This window comes from Protobothrops mucrosquamatus, unplaced genomic scaffold (genome assembly GCF_001527695.2).
Source record: "Protobothrops mucrosquamatus isolate PMUCROS unplaced genomic scaffold, P.Mucros_1.0 scaffold3122, whole genome shotgun sequence".
NCBI classification, from domain to species: domain Eukaryota; kingdom Metazoa; phylum Chordata; class Lepidosauria; order Squamata; family Viperidae; genus Protobothrops; species Protobothrops mucrosquamatus.
In genome coordinates, this window is record NW_015389125.1 from 40344 (window position 1) to 61604 (window position 21261).

A 21261-nucleotide genomic window follows, 5' to 3' on the forward strand; every position below is an offset into this window, starting at 1 on the left:
TCTGTCCTGGATCCCCAAACGGAGCTTGATCTCCGAATTGCCCTCCTAGAGGGAGCAGGAGTTGCCCAAGGCCTCAGTGCGAATCTCTCCCCTGGCCAGGAGAATCCACCAGCTCCGTGAAGCAGGAAGAGCTTCTGAATAGAGGGGATGGGGTCTCCAGGGGGAGAGGGCTGCCAAGAAGGCTCTGATTTGGGGGGGGGGGTTTCTTCATCTGGGGGAGACCTAAACCTTTGCTGAGCATCTGCCTCTCCTTTTCCCAGAGGTCACCCAAAGGAAGAGGAGTGGGAGGAAGAAGGAACGCCTCTTCCTCAGAACAGAGAAAGTAAGTAGCAACCTGAACAGGCCAGACTGAGAGCCCCACCCTCATATAATCTCTCTCTTGGGGGAAAAGGGCAGGGAAGCATGGGTCCTTTTTCCTTTCCATCCACTTGGTGGTGGATCAGGGAATCCCTGGGCGTGGCGCTAATACGTGTGTTGATGGGCCAAAGGGAGGGGGGGGGAGACTCTGCAAGACCCTTTGGAACCAGGAAGGTTGAGGTCTCTCTTTCTGTCTCTCTCTTCCAGCTCCCACACCCCCAGATCCTTAATCTGGAAAAGGACGAAGACGAAGTTTTAATTAATGAAGGTAACTTTCATACTAGCTTGACGATGTCATCTGGACGGTTCAACTGATGCTCATCCGCATGAAAATGGCTGCCTGGATGTAAGTAGGGATGCTGGGCTCTGGGGAACTTTCCCCATTTTGTGGCCAATTTCTCAGAGGAGGGGGATATTCCGCAGAGGAGGGGGGGAGCAGAAAGGAACAGCTCTCTTTCGGGGGTTTTTGCATGTTTTTTTCTTGCTTTGTAAGGAAAACAAGGGCAAGAGACCAAACAGTCAGCCTTCCAGTTTCTCCAGTCTGCCCTCAGACAAAAGTCACCTACGTTGTGGATATAATGCTGGTCAAGAGGGAGCCATGTGGTGAGTGGAGACTCTGGATCGGGCTCTTCCTGACCCCCCCAGCACCCCTTCTTCTGCAGCTCCTGCAGGTATCTCTGGGAGGGTCTGTCCTGGATCCCCAAATGGAGCTTGATCTCCGAATTGCCCTCCTAGAGGGAGCAGGAGTTGCCCAAGGCCTCAGTGCGAATCTCTCCCCTGGCCAGGAGAATCCACCAGCTCCGTGAAGCAGGAAGAGCTTCTGAATAGAGGGGATGGGGTCTCCAGGGGGAGAGGGCTGCCAAGAAGGCTCTGATTTGGGGGGGGTTTCTTCATCTGGGGGAGACCTAAACCTTTGCTGAGCATCTGCCTCTCCTTTTCCCAGAGGTCACCCAAAGGAAGAGGAGTGGGAGGAAGAAGGAGCCGCTCTTCCTAAGGACCGAGAAAGTAAGTAGCAACCTGAACAGGCCAAACTGAGAGCCCCACCCTCATATAATCTCTCTCTTGGGGGAAAAAGGGCAGGGAAGCATGGGTCCTGTTTCCTTTCCATCCACTTGGTGGTGGATCAGGGAATCCCTGGACGTGGCGCTAATACGTATCTCGATGGGCCAAAGGGAAGGGGGGGGAGACTCTGCAAGACCCTTTGGCACCAGGAAGGTTGAGGTCTCTCTTTCTGTCTCTCCCTTCCAGCTCCCACACACCCAGATCCTTAATCTGGAAAAGGAGGAAGATGAAGTTTTAATTAATGAAGGTAACTTTCATACTAGCTTGACGATGTCATCTGGACGGTTCAACTGACGCTCATCCGCATGAAAATGGCTGCCTGGATGTAAGTAGGGCTGCTGGGCTCTGGGGAACTTTCCCCATTTTGTGGCCAATTTCTCAGAGGAGGGGGATATTCCGCAGAGGAGGGGGGGAGCAGAAAGGAACAACTCTCTTCCAGGGCTTTTTGCATGTTTTTCTCTTGCTTTGTAAGGAAAACAAGGGCAAGAGACCAAACAGTCAGCCTTCCAGTTTCTCCAGTCTGCCCTCAGACAAAAGTCACCTACGTTGTGGATATAATGCTGGTCAAGAGGGAGCGTTGTGGTGAGTGGAGACTCTGGATCGGGCTCTTCCTGACCCCCCCAGCACCTTCTGCAGCTCCTGCAGGTATCTCTGGGAGGGTCTGTCCTGGATCCCCAAACGGAGATTGATCTCCGAATTGCCCTCCTAGAGGGAGCAGGAGTTACCTGAGGTCTGGCAACACAAAGGGAAGCAAAAGGGAAGCTGACCAAGAGCTGCATCAGGGGGTCTTGTTCAGTCAGCCAGCTTAGTGGAGCTTCCATAGAAGGAGGCAGTCTACAAGGAAAGAGCCAGGCCTTCTGTGCCAAAAGAGGAGAAACGGGCAGATTTGGTGATTTGTGGGTACGTTCCCAGAGACTTTGGGGCTAAAAGCCTTAGTTGAGTACTTTCCAATAGGTCTAACCGAGGTTAAAAGGGATGAGCTGGTTTCCGGAATCAAAGGGATTGTGGAAAGAAGGCTTTAGTTGGTCCCTTTCCTTACCTTCCTTTTTTTCTCTCTTCTAGGGATTTTTGCATGCGTTTTCCATGGTTTGCAAGGAAAACAAAGGCAGAAGACCAAAAAGTCGATGGTCAGATTTCTCCAGTCTGTCCCAGGACTCCAAGAAGAAAAATAACCTACATAGTCGAGATGAGTCTGGTCAAGAGGGAGCCGTGTGGTGAGTGGAGACTCTGCATCGGGCTCTTCCTGAAACCACCCCCCCAGCACCCCTCCGTGAAGCAGAAAGAGCTTCTGAATAGAGGGGATGGGGTCTCCAGGGGGAGAGGGCTGCGAAGAAGGCTCTGATTTGGGGAGGGGTTCTTCATCTGGGGGAGACCTAAAAGTTTGCTGAGCACCTGCCTCTCCTTGTCCCAGAGGTCACCAAAATGAAGAGGAGTGGGAGGAAGAATGAGCGCCTCTTCCTGAGAACTGAGAAAGTAAGTAGCAACCTGAAAAGGCCAAACTGAGAGCCCCACCCTCATATAATCTCTCTCTTGGGGGAAAAGGGCAGGGAAGCATGGGTCCTGTTTCCTTTCCATCCACTTGGTGGTGGATCAGGGAATCCCTGGACGTGGCGCTAATACGTGTCTCGATGGGCCAAAGGGAAGGGGGGGGGAAGACTCTGCAAGACCCTTTGGCACCAGGAAGGTTGAGGTCTCTCTTTCTGTCTCTCTCTTCCAGATCCTCAACATGGAGAAGGAGGAAGATGAAGTTTTAATCAATGAAGGTAACTTTCTTACTGATAATGTAATAAATGAAGATATTTATGGCTGGTCATTGTGTTAATATACAGAGGGTTTCCTTCCTTCTTTCCTTCATTTGTCCCACTTTTTTCTCCCCCAATGCAGGTGATTTGACTTTAGAAGACCTTTAAGTTCCTCCCCACCACCATCCCCCACCATCCTCCAAAGCCCCTGCAGGCAGGTTGAGGTCTCTCTTTCTGTCTCTCTCTTCCAGCTCCCGGAAGTCCAAATCTTAAATCTGAAGATGGATGAAAATGACGAAGTTTTGATTAATGAAGGTAATTTTCTTACTGGCTTGATGATGTCATCCGGACAGTCCAACTGATGGTCATCCACGTGAAAATGGCTGCCAAGATGTAAGTAGGGCTGCTGGGCTCTGGGGAACTTTCCCCATTTTGTGGCCAATTTCCCAGAGGAGGGGGATATTCTGCAGAGGAGCAGAAAGGAACAGCTGTCTGCAGGAGTCTAAATCTTTTCATTCTGGGATGAGAAGTGAAACCTCTTTAAAGGAAAATAAGAAAGTCCAGTTGCCTGGTGAAAAAAAGCATCTTTGGGATAATCCTCTTAGGAAAGGGGAACCAGGGTGGGGGAGGGGAGGAGGCAAATGGGTTCCAGTTTTATCTTTAGTTTCTTGTTGGGGTTAAAAGCCTTGGTTGAGTACTTTCCAATAGGTCTAACCAAGGTTAAAAGGGATGAGCTGGTTTCTGGAATCAAAGGGATTGTGGAAAGAAGGATTTAGTTGGTCCCTTTCTTTATGTTCCTTTTTTTCCTCTCTTCCAGGCCTTTTTGCATGTTGGGGTGTTTTCCTTGCTTCGCAAGGGAAAAAAAGGAAAAACACCCAAACCTGACACAGCAACAAAAACAAAGCAAGTCGCTCTGTAGAAATGCAGATTTGATAATCCCATTGAGAAAGTCTAAGGCCCCCATTCATGAGCAAATACTGCCTGCATAAACCCACTCAAGACAGGATCTTTCGAAATCCCTTGGAGCAAAACTGACAGCTAACAATAGCAGAGTGGTAGGATTAGAACTAGCATCCCCTCACCAAAAAAATACAACACAGGAAGTAAGCCATCAGCCATAGCCCCATGGAAGCAGGACATGACCTTTAGGATATAATAGGGTTAACCCACCACCATCAGAATACCAAAAGGGCACACTGAGCCTCAGGTCAAAGTTCATGCCACGGGAACAGGAACAACTCCAAAGACAAAAGCCCAAGAAGGTATAAAAACCCACCACTCCCAGCACCATGTGGTCAGCCACCCCAGAAACATGCTGCTATCACTGAAGTTTCTGGCAACTCAATAAACAAAAACCTTCTGTCAAAGCTGCTAACATTGCATGTTCTTGCTCTGAGAAAATATGCAGAGCTGTGTGGTATTTTTAGAGTTAACTCAGAAGACGCTGGGAGGGGAGGAGAAAGAATGTATGAGTTGCAAACGGAAGAGAACCGTTGCCTTTCAAACTAATTAGAGAACGTGAATCATGACAGCAAAATAAGGGAGGGAAAATAACCGCTCTGGGGTGGAGATTTCAGATCTTAGCATCCCTCTTCATGCCGTCACATGAATAAAAAGACTTTTTAGGATAAACAATGCCTGGAAGTTCTTAGACGTGTTTCATTAGTCGGAACCATGACACCTTCTTTCTTAAAGCAGTCTCCATTTTGTTTATTCCCGGCTTGGACTGGACCCTGATGAAGATTTTTCTTTCAACATAATGATATATCTTTAAATGTTTACATGCTTTTTAACAGCCTAGAAGCCTCAAACATTCTGAATTCCCTCAGAAAGCATTTATACTACCGTGGTGCCCACTCAACTCACACGCATCGTAAAACAGTCAAGTGCCAGGCTAGATAGCATTGCGTAAAAGCATTTATTGGTTTTAGCATATATATATATATTTCTGGTTCTCCAGAAGTTTCCAATAACACAGTTAGCTTTTTTTTTGTCCTGCTTCTCAAATGGTCCACTTGGCTGGTTATGGAATGGGATAGGAAGCATCGTTGGTGATGCCGCATGCATTGGATCCCTGTTCCAAGAGCATGTATCCGTTGTCCCCCCAATAGCGAGACCAACTGCAAAGAGAAGCATGCAAGAGATTTATTTCAAAACCGTGTAGGGCAGGGCCTGTTGGGAACTGGCCAAGCATGTGGCGGGTGAGCCCATGAAACCTTATTTGTGCATGCGCAGGAACTAGGTTGCACATGCGAAACCATTCCCCACCTTGCTGCTTCTGCTGCCGGTTCATGGGGCTAGAAAGGTTGGGGACTGCTGGAATAGGAATCATGCTGGCTGTGGAATTCTGGGAGTTGTAGTCTTCAAGTGGCCAAGACTGAGACATTCTGGAGTGGAGTGGAGTGGAGTGGAGTGGAGTAGAGTAGAGTAGAGTAGAGAATAGAATAGAATAGAATAGAATAGAATAGAATAGAATAGAATAGAGCAGAGTTGGAAGGGACCTTGGAGGTCATCTAATCCAACCCCTGCTCGGGGAGGAAACCCTATACCAGTGTTTCTCAACCTTGAGAATTTTAAGGCATGTGGACTTCAACTCCCAGAATTCCACAGCCAGCATTGCTGGCTGTGGAATTCTGGGAGTTGAAGTCCACATGCCTTAAAATGGTCAAGGTTGAGAAACACTGCCCTATACCATTTCAGACAAATGGCTGTCCAGTCTCTTCTTAAAAACTTCCAGTGTTGGAGCACCCACAACTCCTGGAGGCAAGTTGTTCCACTGGTTAATTGTTCTCACTGTCAGGAAATTTCTCCTTAGTTCTGGGCTGCTTCTCTCTTTGATGAGTTTCCATCTATGGCTTCTTGTCCTGCCTTCAGGCGCTTTGGAGAACAGCTTGACTCCCTCTTCTTTGGGGCAACCCCTGAGATATTGAAACGTTCCTATCATGTCCCCCCTCGTTCTTCTCTTCATTAAACTAGACATACCCAATTCCAGCAACCGTTCTTTGTATGTTTTAGCCTCCAGTCCCTTCATCAACTTTATTGCTCTTCTCTGCACTCTTTCTAGTGGCCATGGTTGTGACTCTCTGGAATAGTAGAAGTTGCCCTCTAATTAGCCTCCTGCCAGCATCTCCTTCTCTTCACTCACCTGTTCTTCACAATCCAGTACTTGGTGGTGCTGTTGTATCCGACCACCAGCACAGCATGATCCAAGTGGGGGTCTCCACGCCAGGGGTTTTTAAAGATACCTAGAGAAAGAGGAGGAGAAATCATACGGTAAAGCGAAAGCTCCGTGCTTCTTTGCCAGATCATCTGGATATTGAAATAATAGGAAATACGTGTAGCTCAGGATTTTAGATTTTGGCTGTGGTTTGTTTCTCCAAGCTTCTTTTAATATAATTCCTGAACGTTTCGTTAGCAAACTAGGTAACTCCATCAGCAGGAGCTGCAAGTATTTCCTGTTATTTCAAAATGATATGGGCGTAAACTTAAGGAGGCCTGATATTCCACCAAAGGAGCAGTTAACATTGATCTAGATCAGGGGTAGGCAACCTTGGCTCTTTTATGACTCGTGGACTTCAACTCCCAGAATTCCTGAGCCAGCCATGCTGAGGGGAAAGAGAGAGGTTTCCAAGCTGAGCCATGCTGGCTCAGGAATTCTGGGAGTTGAAGTCCATGAGTCATAAAAGAGCCAAGGTTGCCTACCCCTGGTGTAGGTGGTACCTGACTCAATAGCAGTAACTGTGAGAGGGATCTCGGAGTCCTAGTGGACAATCACTTAGATATGACAATCACTTAGTGATGTAGCTGCCAAAAAACACAACACTGTGCTAGGCTGCATTAACAGAGGGAGAGAATCCGGTTCTGGGTTGCGGCATATGCAGTCAGGCGGAGAGACTCCTCTCTTTGCTGGCTACTTTCCCTGGAGGGGCGACTACCGATGAGGAGGACTCTCGTCGATCGCGAGGGGAGGTGGCAGCTCCTTCCGCGGTCCGAGACAGCTCCTCAGGGCCGACGGAGAAAAGATCGGCCAGTAACATGGCTGATCATTTAGCTGCACCAGCCAAAAGTCAAAAGAACACCTAAGCGTTAAGAAACCACCGTGGATGATCCAGGTGAGACCTTTCCCTCTCTCTCTTTGCCATAACTACTTTCCTGTTAAAAGCCTTCTGGAATTATTTCCCTGCTTTGAAAGAGCTGCCTTTGCCTATCTGGGAAAAAGAGCTTTAACAAAAGAAAAAAAAAGTTAACTTTTTATTGACTATTTTTATTTTTGGTCACTTTGGGGCCCTGGAAAAATCCCTATCATAGAACTTTATTATTATATCTATTTTCTAAGCTGGAGAATATTGTTTTCCTATTTTTTGGATTTGTTTTTTTAAAGGGATAAATCTTTATTGTTTGGGGGGGGGGGAAACTTTACTGGAAGCCGGAAAACAGATTTCACAGCTTGCTGAGGGCATCTTGTGGCGAAAACTATTACTGCAACTACATTTCCTCTTTGTTTTTTGAGGTTGGATTTGACCTTCAAAATGATGATGAAAGTGAAAAGATAAAGGATTTGAAACAGCTGGGTGGTGAAGTTGCTTACACTAGTAAGCAACTTCACCACCCAGCTGTTTCAAATCCTTTATTTGTGGAGGTGGATAAGTGCTGACTGTTTGTATGTGTTGACTGTTAGTAAATATAGCCTCCTTTAAAAAAGTAAAAGACTATCTCACCACTGAAATGGAGGAATTTCATCCACAGCTTGATTATGAACTTATATTAGAAGCAATTTTGGAAGCAACAGTATATATGAAATCCTGGAGAAACATTAAAGATGACATCTCTGAACCACAAATTGAATCTCAAATCCTAATGGATCAATCTACAGGTCAAGGAACTAGCTCTAGAGAGGTCTGTATGCAGCAATATACACAACTTAAAGAGACAGAGGAACAAGTCACTGAGCGAATGGATGTTAATCTACAATTTATGGAGAATTTTGAAGATCAAAGACCGACTCTAACTGAGACACTTGCAGTGTTAAAAGTAATAGGAACTGACTCTCGGATACGAATTATTGAGAATAGTGACATCGTGGATAATCAACTTGTGACTATAACACGGAAACAAACTGTCTACACTATACAGATGACATTGGAAGAAGGGAAAGAGAATTTGACACAGATTGAAGTATTGATAAGTACCCTCACTCAAATATTGAGACTCAACGCATAGAAGCTCTATTATGGAAACCGGATTGGCACAGAAAGAAAGCTAGAGTTAGATTTAAAAATGTGATTTAAAACTTTACTTGACGGGTAAATAAGGCTTTAGAGATCTTGACTGAATAAAGATTAATCAAATATGTGAACTTAGTAAGAAGATGTTTTTCTGTATTAATATGCTTGTTGTGTATATAACAATTATTTGGATCGGATTTAAACTTTATTGAGTGGGTTAAAAGAGTTTTTCATAGATATAGATTGATTGATAGATTATAGGTTTCAAATAGAGTAGAAATGTATTTTTGGAGTAATATTCTTATTTCTAGGAAGGATAGCTATTTTGTAATGGAAGGAGAATAAGGGGGATTTCTGATAAAAGAAGAAATGGTATTAATAAATGAGTTACTAGATTAAAAAATAGAATACTTGTAGAAAATATAAGAATGTTATGGTTGAAATAATATGTGTATTTTAGAGATAAGGATTATGCTAAGGAAAAAGGAAAAGGAGGGACAGCTGAAGTGTTAATAATATGTTTCTCTAAAAGCCAAATTGGAATATGGTAATTGTAAATAGTAAAGCTTAAAAACAGGATTTGGATTTATACAGATGAAATCTTATTGATGATTGTTCTGATTGATTGAATTTTATTGAAAAATACATTAATTTGAATATATTATATTATTTGAGGGAAATAGAGGGAGTTTCTAATGATTTAACCTGAGTTGTATATGTATGGTTTTCTTTTTGGATGATTGATTACCCCATCACCACGTTGTACCCCAAGCACCCTGTTGTAAAAATAAAAAAAAATCAATAAAACTTGTTTAAAAAAAAAAAAACAGAGGTAGAGAATCCAGATCACCTGAAGTGTTAATACCACTTTACAAGGCCTTAGTAAGGCCACACTTGGACTACAGCATCCAGTTTTGGTCACCACAATGTAAAAAACATGTTGAGACTCTGGAAAGAGTGCAGAGAAGGGCAACAAAGATAATTAGGGGACTCGAGGCTAAAACATATAAGGAACGGTTGCTGGAATTGGGTACGTCTAGTTTAATGAAAAAAGGACAAGGGGGGACATGATAGCAGTCTTCCAATATCTCAGGGGCTGCCCCAAAGAAGAGGGAGTCAAGCTATTCTCCAAAGCACCTGAAGGCAGGAGAAGAAGCAACGGATGGAAACTAATCAAAGAAAGAAGCAATCTAGAACTAAGGAGAAACTTCCTGACAGTCAGAACAATTAACCAGTGGAACCACCTGCCTCCAGAAGCTGTGAATGCTCCAACACTGGAAGTTTTTAAGAAGAGACTGGACAGCCATTTGTCCGAAATGATATAGGGCAGTGGTGGCGAACCTATGGCACGCGTGCCAAAGGTTGCACGCGGAGCCCTCCCTGTGGGCACATGCCATCGCCCCAGCACATGTGGTCTCTAAAGGTTCGCCATCACTGGCCTAAGGCCAGCCAGCCTGGAGCCGTCATTGGGGAGCCCACCATCTCATCCACCAGAGACCCCCTGGATCTCCCCGAACAATGCCCGGCCCCGAACAGTGTCCCTCCCCATAAGCAACATCGAGGTGGCCACGCCCACCCAGGCCATGCCCACCCAGTCTGCCATGACTACTGCAGCCACACCCATCCAGTGGCCATGCCCACCCAATCTGCCACACCCACTGTAACTGTGCCTGCCAAGTGGGCCACACCCACCCGGTACCTGGCGATATATAAGTGGGTTTTGGGTTGCAGTTTGGGCACTCGGTCTCTAAAAGGTTCACCATCACTGATATAGGGTTTCCTGCCTGAGCAGGGGGTTGGACTAGAAGACCTCCAAGGTCCCGTCCAACTCTGTTATTCTATTCTATTCTGTTCTGTTCTGTTCTGTTCTATTATCAATAAAGATTCTATTCTATTCTATTCTATTCTATTCTATTCTATTCTATTCTATTCTATTCGATTCGATTCGATTCGATTCGATTCGATTCCTATTCTCAATAAAGATTCTATTCTATTCTATTCTATTCTATTCTATTCTATTCTATTCTATTCTATTCTATTCTATTCTATTCTTCCAATCAAAGTCACCATACGAACATTCAAAGTTCACGTGCAAGGGGTCCCATTTTCTATTCCACAGGAACCTTACCCGACTTGTAAAAATGAAACGCCGAACTCCGGGCATCCACTCCGACAGAAATTGGGCCAATTGTGGCCACCGCCTGCAGAAGTCCCTTTTCATCTCCTGGCAGGATGACTCCTATGGCGGAACACTTAGTAACAGAATTCAAGGCTTCATAACGACAACTATAATTATCCTGTAGAAAAATAAAAGTGTAATCATAATTAGTCCCAGAGAAAATAGAGTTTCCTGCCTGAGCAGGGGGTTGGACTAGAAGACCTCCAAGGTCTATTCTATTCTATTCTATTCTATTCTATTCTATTCTATTCTATCCAGTAATTCATATTCTATTCCATTCCATTCCATTCCATTCCATTCCATTCCATTCTATTCTATTCTATTCTATTCTATTCTATTCTATTCTATTCTATTCTATTCTATTCTATTCTATTCTATTCTACACCACTCTCCAGTCTACTCTATTCAACCCAACTCAACCCAACTATAGTTTGAAGAATGCACAGGAACCCACAGAGAATTACCTGTCCATCATATGGGTAGCTTTCCTCTGAATTGATCCCTCCTTGCTTCTGCACATATGTAAAAGCTTCTGGCATAAATCCACCCTCGCAACCTTCAGTCCCCTGGTCCTTAGAGCAGTCGATAAGATTTTGTTCGCTCAGAGAGACCAACTTCCCCGTCTTCTTGAAATGCATGCCTTCCAGAGCGCCGACGGCACTGAAGGACCAGCAGGAGCCACAGGCGCCCTGGGTAAAAAACAAAGCTGCAATGATCCACCAAGGAACAGAAAACTCGAAATATCTTCCTTTAACCAGTTCCTTGTTCTCGGTTCTTGGTCGGAGGCAGGTGGGCAAAATCTCAGTTCCGACAGAAGAGAATATCTGTAGCTCAGGGTAGAACTGTGGGGTCCCGGGTGCTCTCTGAGCTTGGTTGGGTTCTTGGAGATGTTTCATGACCCAACTAGGTAACATCATCAGTGTTAGTGTGGGGAGTGCAGGGGGGGGAGGAGGAGGAGGAGGAGGAGGAGGAGGAGGTGGTGGTGGAGGAGGAGGAGGAGGACTGTGGGGTCCTGGGTGCTCTCTGAGCTTGGCTGTTTTTTGCAGACATTTCATGACCCAACTAGGTAACATCATCAGTGCGAGAAGAGAGTGTGGTTTGCAGAGAGGAGGAGGAGGAGGAGGAGGAGGAGGAGGAGGAGGAGGAGGAGGAAGAGGAAGAGGAGGAGGAGGAGGGTGATGACCACGGCATCTTTTGTACTCTCTGAGCTTGGTGGTTTTCTTGCAAGCATCTCATTACCCAACTAGGTAACACCATCAGTGCTAGAAGGGAATGTGGGGTTTGTTCTCTTTTGATATACGGGAGTTGTGACAAAACTGAAGCTTCAGAAATGCAGTTAACGGAGGAAAGAATTTAGCTTCGTCTGCAAGATTTCATAAATCCACTAAATTCCGACTGGAATTGCAAATGGGCAGATCAGACCCCTCCCCTCCTTTTCCTTAAAAGCCCCTCTGCCTCCCTCCTCCATTCCTGGCTGGTCAGAGCCCCCCACCCCCCCAGGCCCTTCAGCACCCACCTGATCTTTGACCTCAGTCACGGCCCCTTTGGCTCGCCAGTCCAGCCCGGGGGGAACCTGCAGGTCTTCAGAGGGCTTGAAGGGGACGGCGTTCTTGAGAGCTGCCCGATCCGAGTCAGGAAGGAAACATTTCAGCCTCTGGTTAATCTCTTCATGGGTCTGGGGGTTGCAAAAGACATGGAGCTCAAACCTCAGTGGCTGGAGGCAGCCTGGCCTAGTGGTTAAGGCGCCAGGCCAGAAAGAAGAAAACTGTCCGTTCTAGTCCCGCCTTAGGCATGAAAACCGGCTGGATGACCTTGGGCTAGTTTACTAGGAGACGGTGAGTTCTAGTCCTGCCTTAGGCATGAAAACCGGCTGGGTGACTTTGGGCCAGCCCGTCTCCTTCAGCCCCACCCACCCCACAGGGTTGTTGTTGGGAAAATGGGCCACAGGGTTGTTGTTGGGAAAATGGGAGGGGAAATTTATCTTGGGGATGTTCACCACCTTGAATGATTTGCAGAAAAAGAGATAAAGGGAGGATATAATCAATTAATTGAATTCATGAATTGCCCAGAGTCATTGACTGAGATGGCGGGAGTGAAGGAATGAAACAACTATAGAAACTAAGCAAACCGACATCTATGTCCATTGAATAAATAAAACTAGCCTTGATCCACACGTACCAGGTCACCAAAGTGATTCATCCCGAGTTTGTAGGTGTGTTTTCCCTGCTCAGCCTGGCTGTTGTGGTCCTGGATCATCCTCAGATTCTCCTCCCACACGGCTCTCCGAAAGGATTCTTCCCCCTGATGGGCAGCCAGGATGAAGAAGATCTATTTTAGTCCCATTGTCTAAGCACCTAGTGCAGGGGTAGGCAACCCAAAACACTCAAAGAGCCACTTGGACCCATTTCCCACCGAAAACAAAACACTGGGAGCCGCAAAACCCTTTCGATATCTAAAATGAAGATAACACGGCATATATCCTTTTTTACCTTTAGTGTGTGTGTGTGTGTGTGTGTGTGTGTGATAGAATGCCCAGAACAGAATTCCAGCACCTTTTTTGGATGGAACCTTGTAGGGTATGTAGGCAAGGCGGGTTGTATGACATGTGTGAGTTCTGGCACCTTTTTTTTTTTTAACAAAAAAGCACTGTATATATAAAATAAAGGTAAAAAAGGATATATGCAGTGTTATCTTCATTTTAGATGTCAAAAGGGTCTGTGTGTGTGTGTGTGTGTCCCTCTCTTTCCTCTCTCTCCCTCTTTCCTCTCCCTCTCTCTTTCTCTCTCTTTCCTCTCTCTTTCTCTTTCCCCTCTCTCTCACTCTTTCCTCTCTCTTTCTCTCTCTTTCCTCTCTTTTTCTCTCTTTTCTCTCCCCCTCTCGTTCTCTTTCTCTCTTTCTCTCTCTCTCCCTTTCTCTCCCTCTTTCTCTTTCCTCTCTCTTTCTCTCTCTCTTTCCTCTCTCTCTCTTTCCTCTCTCTTTTCCTCTCTCTTTCCTCTTTCTCTCCCTCTCTCTTTCTCTCTTTCCTCTCCCTCTCTCTTTCCTCTCCCTCTTTTTCTCTTTCCTCTCCCCCTCTCTCTTTCTTTCTCTCTTTCCTCTCCCTCTCTTTATCTCCCTCTTTCCTCTCTCTTTTTCTCTCTCTCTTTCTCTTTCCTCTCTCTCTCACTCTTTCCTCTCTCCTTCTCTCTTTCCTCTCTTTTTCTCTCTTTCCTCTCCCCCTCTAGTTCTCTTTCTCTCTCTGTCTCCCTTTCTCTCCCTCTTTCTCTTTCATCTCTCTTTCTCTCTCTCTTTCTCTCTCTCTTTCCTCTCTCTCTCTCTTTCCTCTCTCTTTTCCTCTCTCTTTCCTCTTTCTCTCCCTCTCTCTTTCTCTCTTTCCTCTCCCTCTCTCTTTCCTCTCCCTCTCTTTCTCTTTCCTCTCCCCCTCTCTCTTTCTTTCTCTCTTTCCTCTCCCTCTCTTTATCTCCCTCTTTCCTCTCTCTTTTTCTCTTTCTCTTTCTCTTTCCTCTCTCTTTCTTTCCCCCCTCTCTCTTTCCTCTCTCTTTTTCCTCTCTCTCTCTTTTTCCTCTCTTTCTCTTTCCTCTTTCTCTCTTTCTCTCTCTTTCTCTCTCCAGGTGAAAAGAGAGAGAGAACGAAAGGCAGACGGCGACGATTCGTTATATAAAGGGTGAAACGAGCAGAGCAGATAGCTGGCGGCTGCAGCCCAAGGGCCGCCATGTGAGGCCAGCCCGCGGGGGAAGAGTGAGAGGGTGACTTCTTCCACGCGGGCAGGTTAGCCGGACTGAGGAGGACGCCCCTGAGGCGAACAATGGTGGCGGCATCAGCGGGAAGGGGGCCCTAGCTCGCCTCAACCTGCTCTTGTCCGGAGGGTGCTGTTCGGGGGCGCCCTGCCTTGGGGTGTGTCCTACCCAGGGGTGGTGCGGGACATGGCGAGCTCGACTAACACAAACCCCGTGCCTAAATTGTACAGGTCTGTGATTGACGATGTCATTAATGATGTCCGAGAAGTCTTTCTGGATGCAAGTGTGGATGAGCAAGTCCTCGTGGAACTTAAAACACTACGGGAAAACCAATTACTGCAATCCAAAGCTGTATATGGATTTCATTCAGACACTCAGCAGTGTTTCTCAGCCTTGACCATTTTAAGGCATGTGGACTTCAACTCCCAGAATTCCACAGCCAGCAATGCTGGCTGTGGAATTCTGGGAGTTGAAGTCCACACGCCTTAAAATGGTCAAGGTTGAGAAACACTGATTCCAGAGGAACAGCAACGTTTACTGTGAGGACAGCAACAACAGCAGCAGCGGCAGCAACAGCATTCCCATCCTCATCATAAATGTTGATCCTGGTACCAAAAGATCTCATTCGTATTTTAAATGTAACAATGCTGAACATTTTATTTAAAAGGAGGTTGTGCTTTAAAGTAGCCTAGGGATGAAAGTGATAAAAAGCACCATCTCCTTTTGCTCTCTTAAATTATAATTTTTTTTTAAAAAATGAAAGGCAGATGCTGCTGAAGGGGCGGGGAGAGGGAGCAGGACGGGAGACAGCAGCTCCGGTGGCGGCACGGGGACGCTGCTCTCCCTGCAGCGCGGGTGGCCACGCTGGCAACAGGGAGTGCCGCCACGAGGATGAGCGGGGTCCTGACCTGCCACCGGCCTCGCAGCCCAAGGTCTCCTTCTCCTGCAGTACCGAGGGCGGCGACAGTGACAGCGGCTCCCCGAAAGTAGCCGAGGAAGGCGCCACCAATGGGGCTGAGGTGGGGCTGGGTGGTGGAGAGCCCCGCGGCAGCGGGAGGATGGCGAAGGGGCATGGCTGCCCAGCCGCTGCTGCTTCTCCAGCCTCGTCCAATGCAAAGGGCAGAGGGCAGCAGCAGCAGGAGGATGGCGAAGGGGTGTGGCTGCCCATCCGCTGCCGCCTCACCGGCCTCACCCAGCGCGAAGGGCAGAGGTGATGGCAGCAGCAGTGGGAGGACGGCCAAGAGGCGCCGCGCAGCAGGTGGGGAAAGGACCGGGCAGGCGCCAAGGGGGAATCTCTCGAAAGAGGTCACAGAGATCCGCTGCCCACGAGATGGCCGAAAGGCGCAGATGGAGAGAGAAACTACCGAGCCCCCTGGCAACCCCCCCCCCGGATTAACAGAGGTGGCAGCAGAGCAGGGCGAGGGGAGACCCGCCGGGCAGGGAAGAGGCATCCTGAGACTGGCCACCTGCAGCTCCTTACCTTACCAACAATCCTCCCGGCTTTTCCTCCGCTGCCACCACGTGCAGTCCGAAGAAGGAAAGAGGTTTGTGGGCAGTCCCACAAACCAAAGAAGTTCAACCAATCAATTCAAACTTCCTCAGAAGTTTGAATTGATTGGTTGAACTTTTTTAGTCCCACTATTTTTTTTCAGACTGCACATGGTGGCTGAGGACAGGGAGCCATAGGAGATGGCTGAAAGAGCCGCATGTGGCTCCGGAGCTGCGGGTTGCCGACCCGTGACCTAGTGGCACCTAGTGGCAGGCCTAGAACGAGGGTTCTTCCCTTCCACAAATTTGCAAGTGACACTAAGCTGACAGGAATAGCCAACAGCCCAGAAGACAAGCTCAGGATCCAAAAAGATCTTGACGAACTTGAACAATGGGCCCTATCCAACAAAATTAGTTTTAAGGTGGAGAAAAGCAAAGTTTTACATTTAGGCAGGAAAAAACATAGGTACAAGGACAGATTAGGCGAGACCTGGCTGAAAAACAGTCACTGTGAGAGGGACCTTGGGGTCCTAGTGGACGATCACTTAAACATGAGCCAACCATATGCGGCAGCAGCCAAAAAAGCTAATACAATCCTGGGTTGTATAAACAGAGGTGTTGAAGGAAAAGTCTGCATCATGGTTCAGTCCAAGCCGGGAATAAACAACATGGCGACTGCTTTAGAAAGAAGGTTGCAGTTTATTGAAGAGGAGAGCCAGACAGAAAGATGGCTATGAAAGAAAAGAGTGAGCACATGTAGGGAGTGGGTTTTTATACCCTCTGGAGCCTTTTGTTTGGAGTTGTTCCTGTGGCATGAACTTTGACCTGAGTCTGAGTGTGTCCTTTGGTATCTGTGGGTTAATCCTATTATGTCCTGTCTTAGACTTTGGGTGGGGTATGTAGATTTTAGGTGTCTTTGTCTTCTTAATTTTCTAGCTGGAGGCTTCCAACCTTCCTGGATTATTTACATCTGCATTTCTACAGAGCTGGATTCTGCTCGGGGGAGGGAGACTTGGGGCTATTAAGAAAAAAACTGGGTGTGCTTTTCTGCCTCTTTAAGATCCTTTGAGGGAAATATATTTTTCTGCCCTTTTAATAGTTCCTTCTCTGGGGGTGGGGGCTGACTTCCCACAGAGGCCTAGAATCAAGATCACGCAAAGCGTTAGTACCGGTTTATAAAACTCTAGGGAGACCACCCCTGGAATACTGCAACCAATTTTGGTCACCAAGCTACAAAAAAGATGTTGAGACTTTGGAAAAAGTTCAGAGAAGGCAATTAAGGTGATCCAAGGCCTGGAGACTAAAACATACGAAGAACGTTTGAAGGATCTGGGTTTGGCTAATCCAGAGAAAAGAAGGATTCGGGGAGACATGACAGCAGTCTTCCAGTCTTTGAGGGGTTGCCACAAAGAAGAAGAGGGGGTCAACTTATTTTCCAGAGCACCAGAAGGCAAGACAAGAAACCATGGTTGGAAACGTCTATGGAGATTCTCAGTCATCCAGGTTACAGTTGTCCCAAAGATGCTTTTTCATGAGATGGTTGGACTTCCTTGTTTTTCTTTGAAGATGTTTCGCTTCTCTCCAAGAAGCTTAAGAGAGCTGAAGAAGCTTCTTGGATGAGAAGCGAGACGCCTTCAAAGAAAAAACAAGGAAGTCCAAATTGCCTCCTGAAAAAGCATCTTTGGGACAATGGCTGGAAACCAATCAAGGGGAGAAGCAACCTGGAATTAAGGAGAAACCTCCCAACAGTGAGGACAATTCACCCGTGGAACAGCTTGCCTCCAGACGTTGTGGGTGCTCCATCACTGGAAGCTTTTAAGAAAAGACTAGACAGTCACCTGTCTGAAACGGTAGAGGATCTCCTGCTTGAGCAGGGGGTTGGACTAGGAGACCTTCCAAGGTCCCTTCCAACTCTTGTTATTCTGTAATTCTGTAATTCTATTCTCCAAAGCACCTGAAGGCAGGACAAGAAGTGACAGATGGAAACTAATTAAGGAGAGATTGATTTGAGTTCTAGTGGAGCAAACTTACCAGGCCATATTCCTTACTGTGAGTGGCCTTCCAGTCTCTCCATGTCTCCTCCAGGGTCGGATCCAGCGCTGTGGACAAGGTCCTCAGGGAGACCAACCAGACCAGCACCCAGGTGGACAACATTGCCTTTCTCTAGGAGAAGGAAGAGAATTGAAGAACGCAAAGAACAGCGACAATGGGGCATGCATGCTAGGAGTTGCAGGCCAGCAAGACCTAGTTGGCTACAGGGTCCCCATCCCTGACTTTGAAGGATATAACAATTCTATATAAATTGCTGCCAATACATACATGGACCAGATGAGAACCCTGGAAATATTTGGAGACTCTAGTCTAATTGGACTCTAATTGGAATTGGGTATGTTCGGTTTAAGGAAGAGAAGGACAGAATATCAATCTTCAAATATCTCAGGGGTGGCCCCAAAGAAGAGGGAGCCAAGCTATTCTCCAAAGCGCCTGAAGGCAGGACAAGAAGCAACGGGTGGAAACTAACCAAAGAGAGAAGCAACCTAGAACTAAGGAGGAATTTCCTGACAGTGAGAACAATTGATCAGGGGAACTCCTTGCCTCCAGAAGTTGTGAATGCTCCAACACTGGAGGTTTTTAAGAAGAGACTGGACAGCCATTTGTCTGAAATGGTATAGGGTTTCCTACCTGAGCAGGGGGTTGGACTAGAAGACCTCCAAGGTCCTATTCTATTCTATTCTATTCTATTCTATTCTATTCTATTCTATTCTATTCTATTCTGTTCTGTTCTGTTCTGTTCTGTTCTGTTTTATTCTACTCTACTCTACTCTACTCTACTCTACTCTACTCTACTCTACTCTATACTCTACTCTACTCTACTCTATTCTATATTCTATTTTATATTTATTCTATATTCTATTCTCTATTCTATTCTATTCTATTCTATATTCTCTTCTCTTCTCTTATTTCAATTCTAACTGGAGAAATAAAGTATGGCTTTGTGTAAGAACTACACAGAGGGAACCTTAGCAAGAAAACGGAGACCTCACCTCAAGCAGGGCTGTCCCACGGAAGGCGAAGAATCAGTTGTGAAACAAAAATACAGCTGGCCTTTTATACCAAGGCAGGCAACCCAAAACTGCCACCTCCCACTGCATTTAACGGACTCCTGCAAGGGAATTGCCACCTCATCTCTCCGTTATCTTCAGACAGCAATTTTTTTTTCGCTTAAATAAGATAATCCTTTTTTTTAAATCTCTCTCTCTCTCTTTGTCTTCTTATGCTGGGAATGTGACCCTCCACAGCTGCCCCAAGGCCACTGATGGAACTGCTGATCTGATCTGTATCTCCTATTTCTGGACACTTCCCTGGCTTTCTGTGGTTGCAACCGTTTTAATGTCCAAAGACGATAAATGTTTGATTTCTATCTCGCTTCTCGGTCTATCTTGCTCCTTCCAAAAAGCACGTTCTTCTCCATCCTGCTTTTCCCCCCAAGCAGGAGATTCAAAGTCAACTGCAGCTGTGACTAACTCTCTCTCTGTGTGCGTGGGAGGTGTGTGAATTGTGGGTCCATCTTTATTTGTGCAACGGTCACATTGAGTTCTCCCACCTTGAGAACCGTTTATTACTGCTCACNCTGCTCACGCTAAAATGGTGATGATTTGGTGTTTATTTTCCAGACGTGGGTTCTCCGTGCAATTTCGGCAGACCTAACATAGGAGGTCCCCAACTTACGACCACAATTGCACCCAAAATGTACGTTGCTAAGTGAGACACTGGTTAATTGAGTTTTGCCCCATTTTATAATCTTTCTCGCCACATAACAACACAGTGCTGGGCTGCATTAACAGAGGGATAGAATCAAGATCACGTGTAGTATTAATACCACTTTACAATGCCTTAGTAAGGCCACACTTGGAATACTGCATCCAGTTTTGGTCACCGCGATGTAAAAAAGATGTTGAGACTCTAGAAAGAGTACAGAGAAGAGCAACAAAGATGATCAGGGGACTGGAGGCCAAAGCACATAAGGAAAGGCTGCTGGAATTGGGTATGTCTAGTTTAACGAAGAGAAGGACGAGGGGGGACATGATAGCAGTGTTCCAATATCTCAGGGGCTGCCACAAAGAAGAGGGAGTCAAGCTATTTTCCAAGGTGCCTGAAGGCAGGACAAGAAGCAACTGGTGGAAATTAAGCAAGGAGAGAAGCAACCTAGAACTAAGGAGAAACTTCCTGACAGTTAAAACAATTAACCAGTGGAACAACCTGCCTCCAGAAGCTGTGAATGTTCCAACACTGGAAGTTTTTAAGAAGAGACTGGACAGCCATTTGTATGAAATGGTATAGGGTTTCCTGCCTGAGCAGGGGGTTGGACTAGATGACTTCCAAGGTCCATTCTAACTTTATTATTATTATTATTATTATTATTATTATTATTATTATTATTATTATTATTATTATTATTATTATTATTATTATTATTATTATTATTATTATATGTATGTCTAGTTTAACGGAGAGAAGGAGGAGGGGGGGACATGATAGCAGTGTTCCAGTATCTCAGGGGCTGCCCCAAAGAAGAGGGAGTCAAGCTATTGTCCAAAGCGCCTGAAGTCAGGACAAGAAGCAATGGATGGAAACTCATCAAGGAGAGAAGCAACCTAGAACTAAGGAGAAACTTCCTGACAGTTAGAACAAGTAATCAATGGAACAACTTATAATAATAATAATAATAATAATAATAATAATAATAATAATAATAATAATAATAATAATAATAATAATAATAATAATAATAATAATGATAAAGTTGGAAGGGATCTTGGAGGTCATCTAGTCCAAACCCCTGCCCAGGCAGGAACCCTACACCATTTCAGACAAACAGCTGTCCAGTTTCTTCTTAAAAACTTCCAGTGTTGGCGCATTCACCACTTCTGGAGGCAGGTTGTTCCATTGGTTAATTGTTCTAACTGTCAGGAAGTTTCTCCTAGGTTGCTTCTCTCCTTGACTAGTTTCCATCCGTTGCTTCTTGTCCTGCCTTCAGGCGCCTTGGAGAATAGCTTGACTCCCTCTTCTTTGTGGCAGCCCCTGAGATATTGGAACACTGCTATCATGTCCCCCCTCGTCCTTCTCTTCGTTAAACTAGACATACCCAATTCCAGCAACCGTTCCTTATATGTTTTAGCCCCCAATCCCCTAATCATCTTTGTTGCTCTTCTCTGTACTCTTTCTAGAGTCTCAGCATCTTTTTTACATCGTGGTGACCAAAACTGGATGCAGGATTCCAAGTGTGGCCTTACCAAGGCCTTGTAAAGTGGTATTAATACTACACGTGATCTTGATTCTATCCCTCTGTTAATGCAGCCTAGCACTGCGTTGACTTTTTTGGCAGCTGCAGCACACGGCTGGCTCATATTTAAATGATTGCCCACTAGGACTCCGAGATCCCTCTCACAGTTACTACTATTGAGCAAGGTACC

At 46.0% G+C, this 21261-nt stretch overlaps 2 protein-coding genes across 2 annotated transcripts in view; both read right to left on the reverse strand.

The window, feature by feature from the left end:
* The window catches only part of LOC107297058 (cathepsin L2-like), a 34289-nt gene extending 29256 nt beyond the window's left edge, over window positions 1-5033 (reverse strand). The window contains exon 1 of the mRNA XM_029286213.1: window positions 5028-5033. Within this exon, the coding sequence (XP_029142046.1) occupies window positions 5028-5033 (6 nt within the window). The remainder of the gene's footprint in view (window positions 1-5027) is intronic.
* Window positions 5034-5060: 27 nt separating this feature from the next.
* LOC107297057 (cathepsin L1-like) lies at window positions 5061-17941 on the reverse strand. Its single transcript, XM_015826415.1, has 7 exons — window positions 17819-17941; window positions 12744-12866; window positions 12082-12240; window positions 11030-11254; window positions 10515-10683; window positions 6307-6406; window positions 5061-5281 (listed from the first exon to the last, which is right to left on the reverse strand). The coding sequence occupies exons 1-7, from the start codon at window positions 17939-17941 to the stop codon at window positions 5185-5187; spliced, it is 996 nt and encodes a 331-aa protein (XP_015681901.1). The 3' UTR covers window positions 5061-5184.
* Between the last annotated feature and the right edge of the window lie 3320 nt (window positions 17942-21261).

Excerpts from the sequence above, each read along its gene's own strand:
- LOC107297057 (XM_015826415.1), bottom strand. The coding sequence starts at position 17,941 with ATGTTGTCCACCTGGGTGCTGGTCTGGTTGGTCTCCCTGAGGACCTTG. Across the intron at positions 12,241-12,743 it reads TGAATCACTTTGGTGACCTG|ACCCATGAAGAGATTAACCA; the intron begins GTACGTGTGGAT and ends TGCAACCCCCAG. Across the intron at positions 5,282-6,306 it reads TACTGGATTGTGAAGAACAG|TTGGTCTCGCTATTGGGGGG; the intron begins GTGAGTGAAGAG and ends TTCTCTTTGCAG.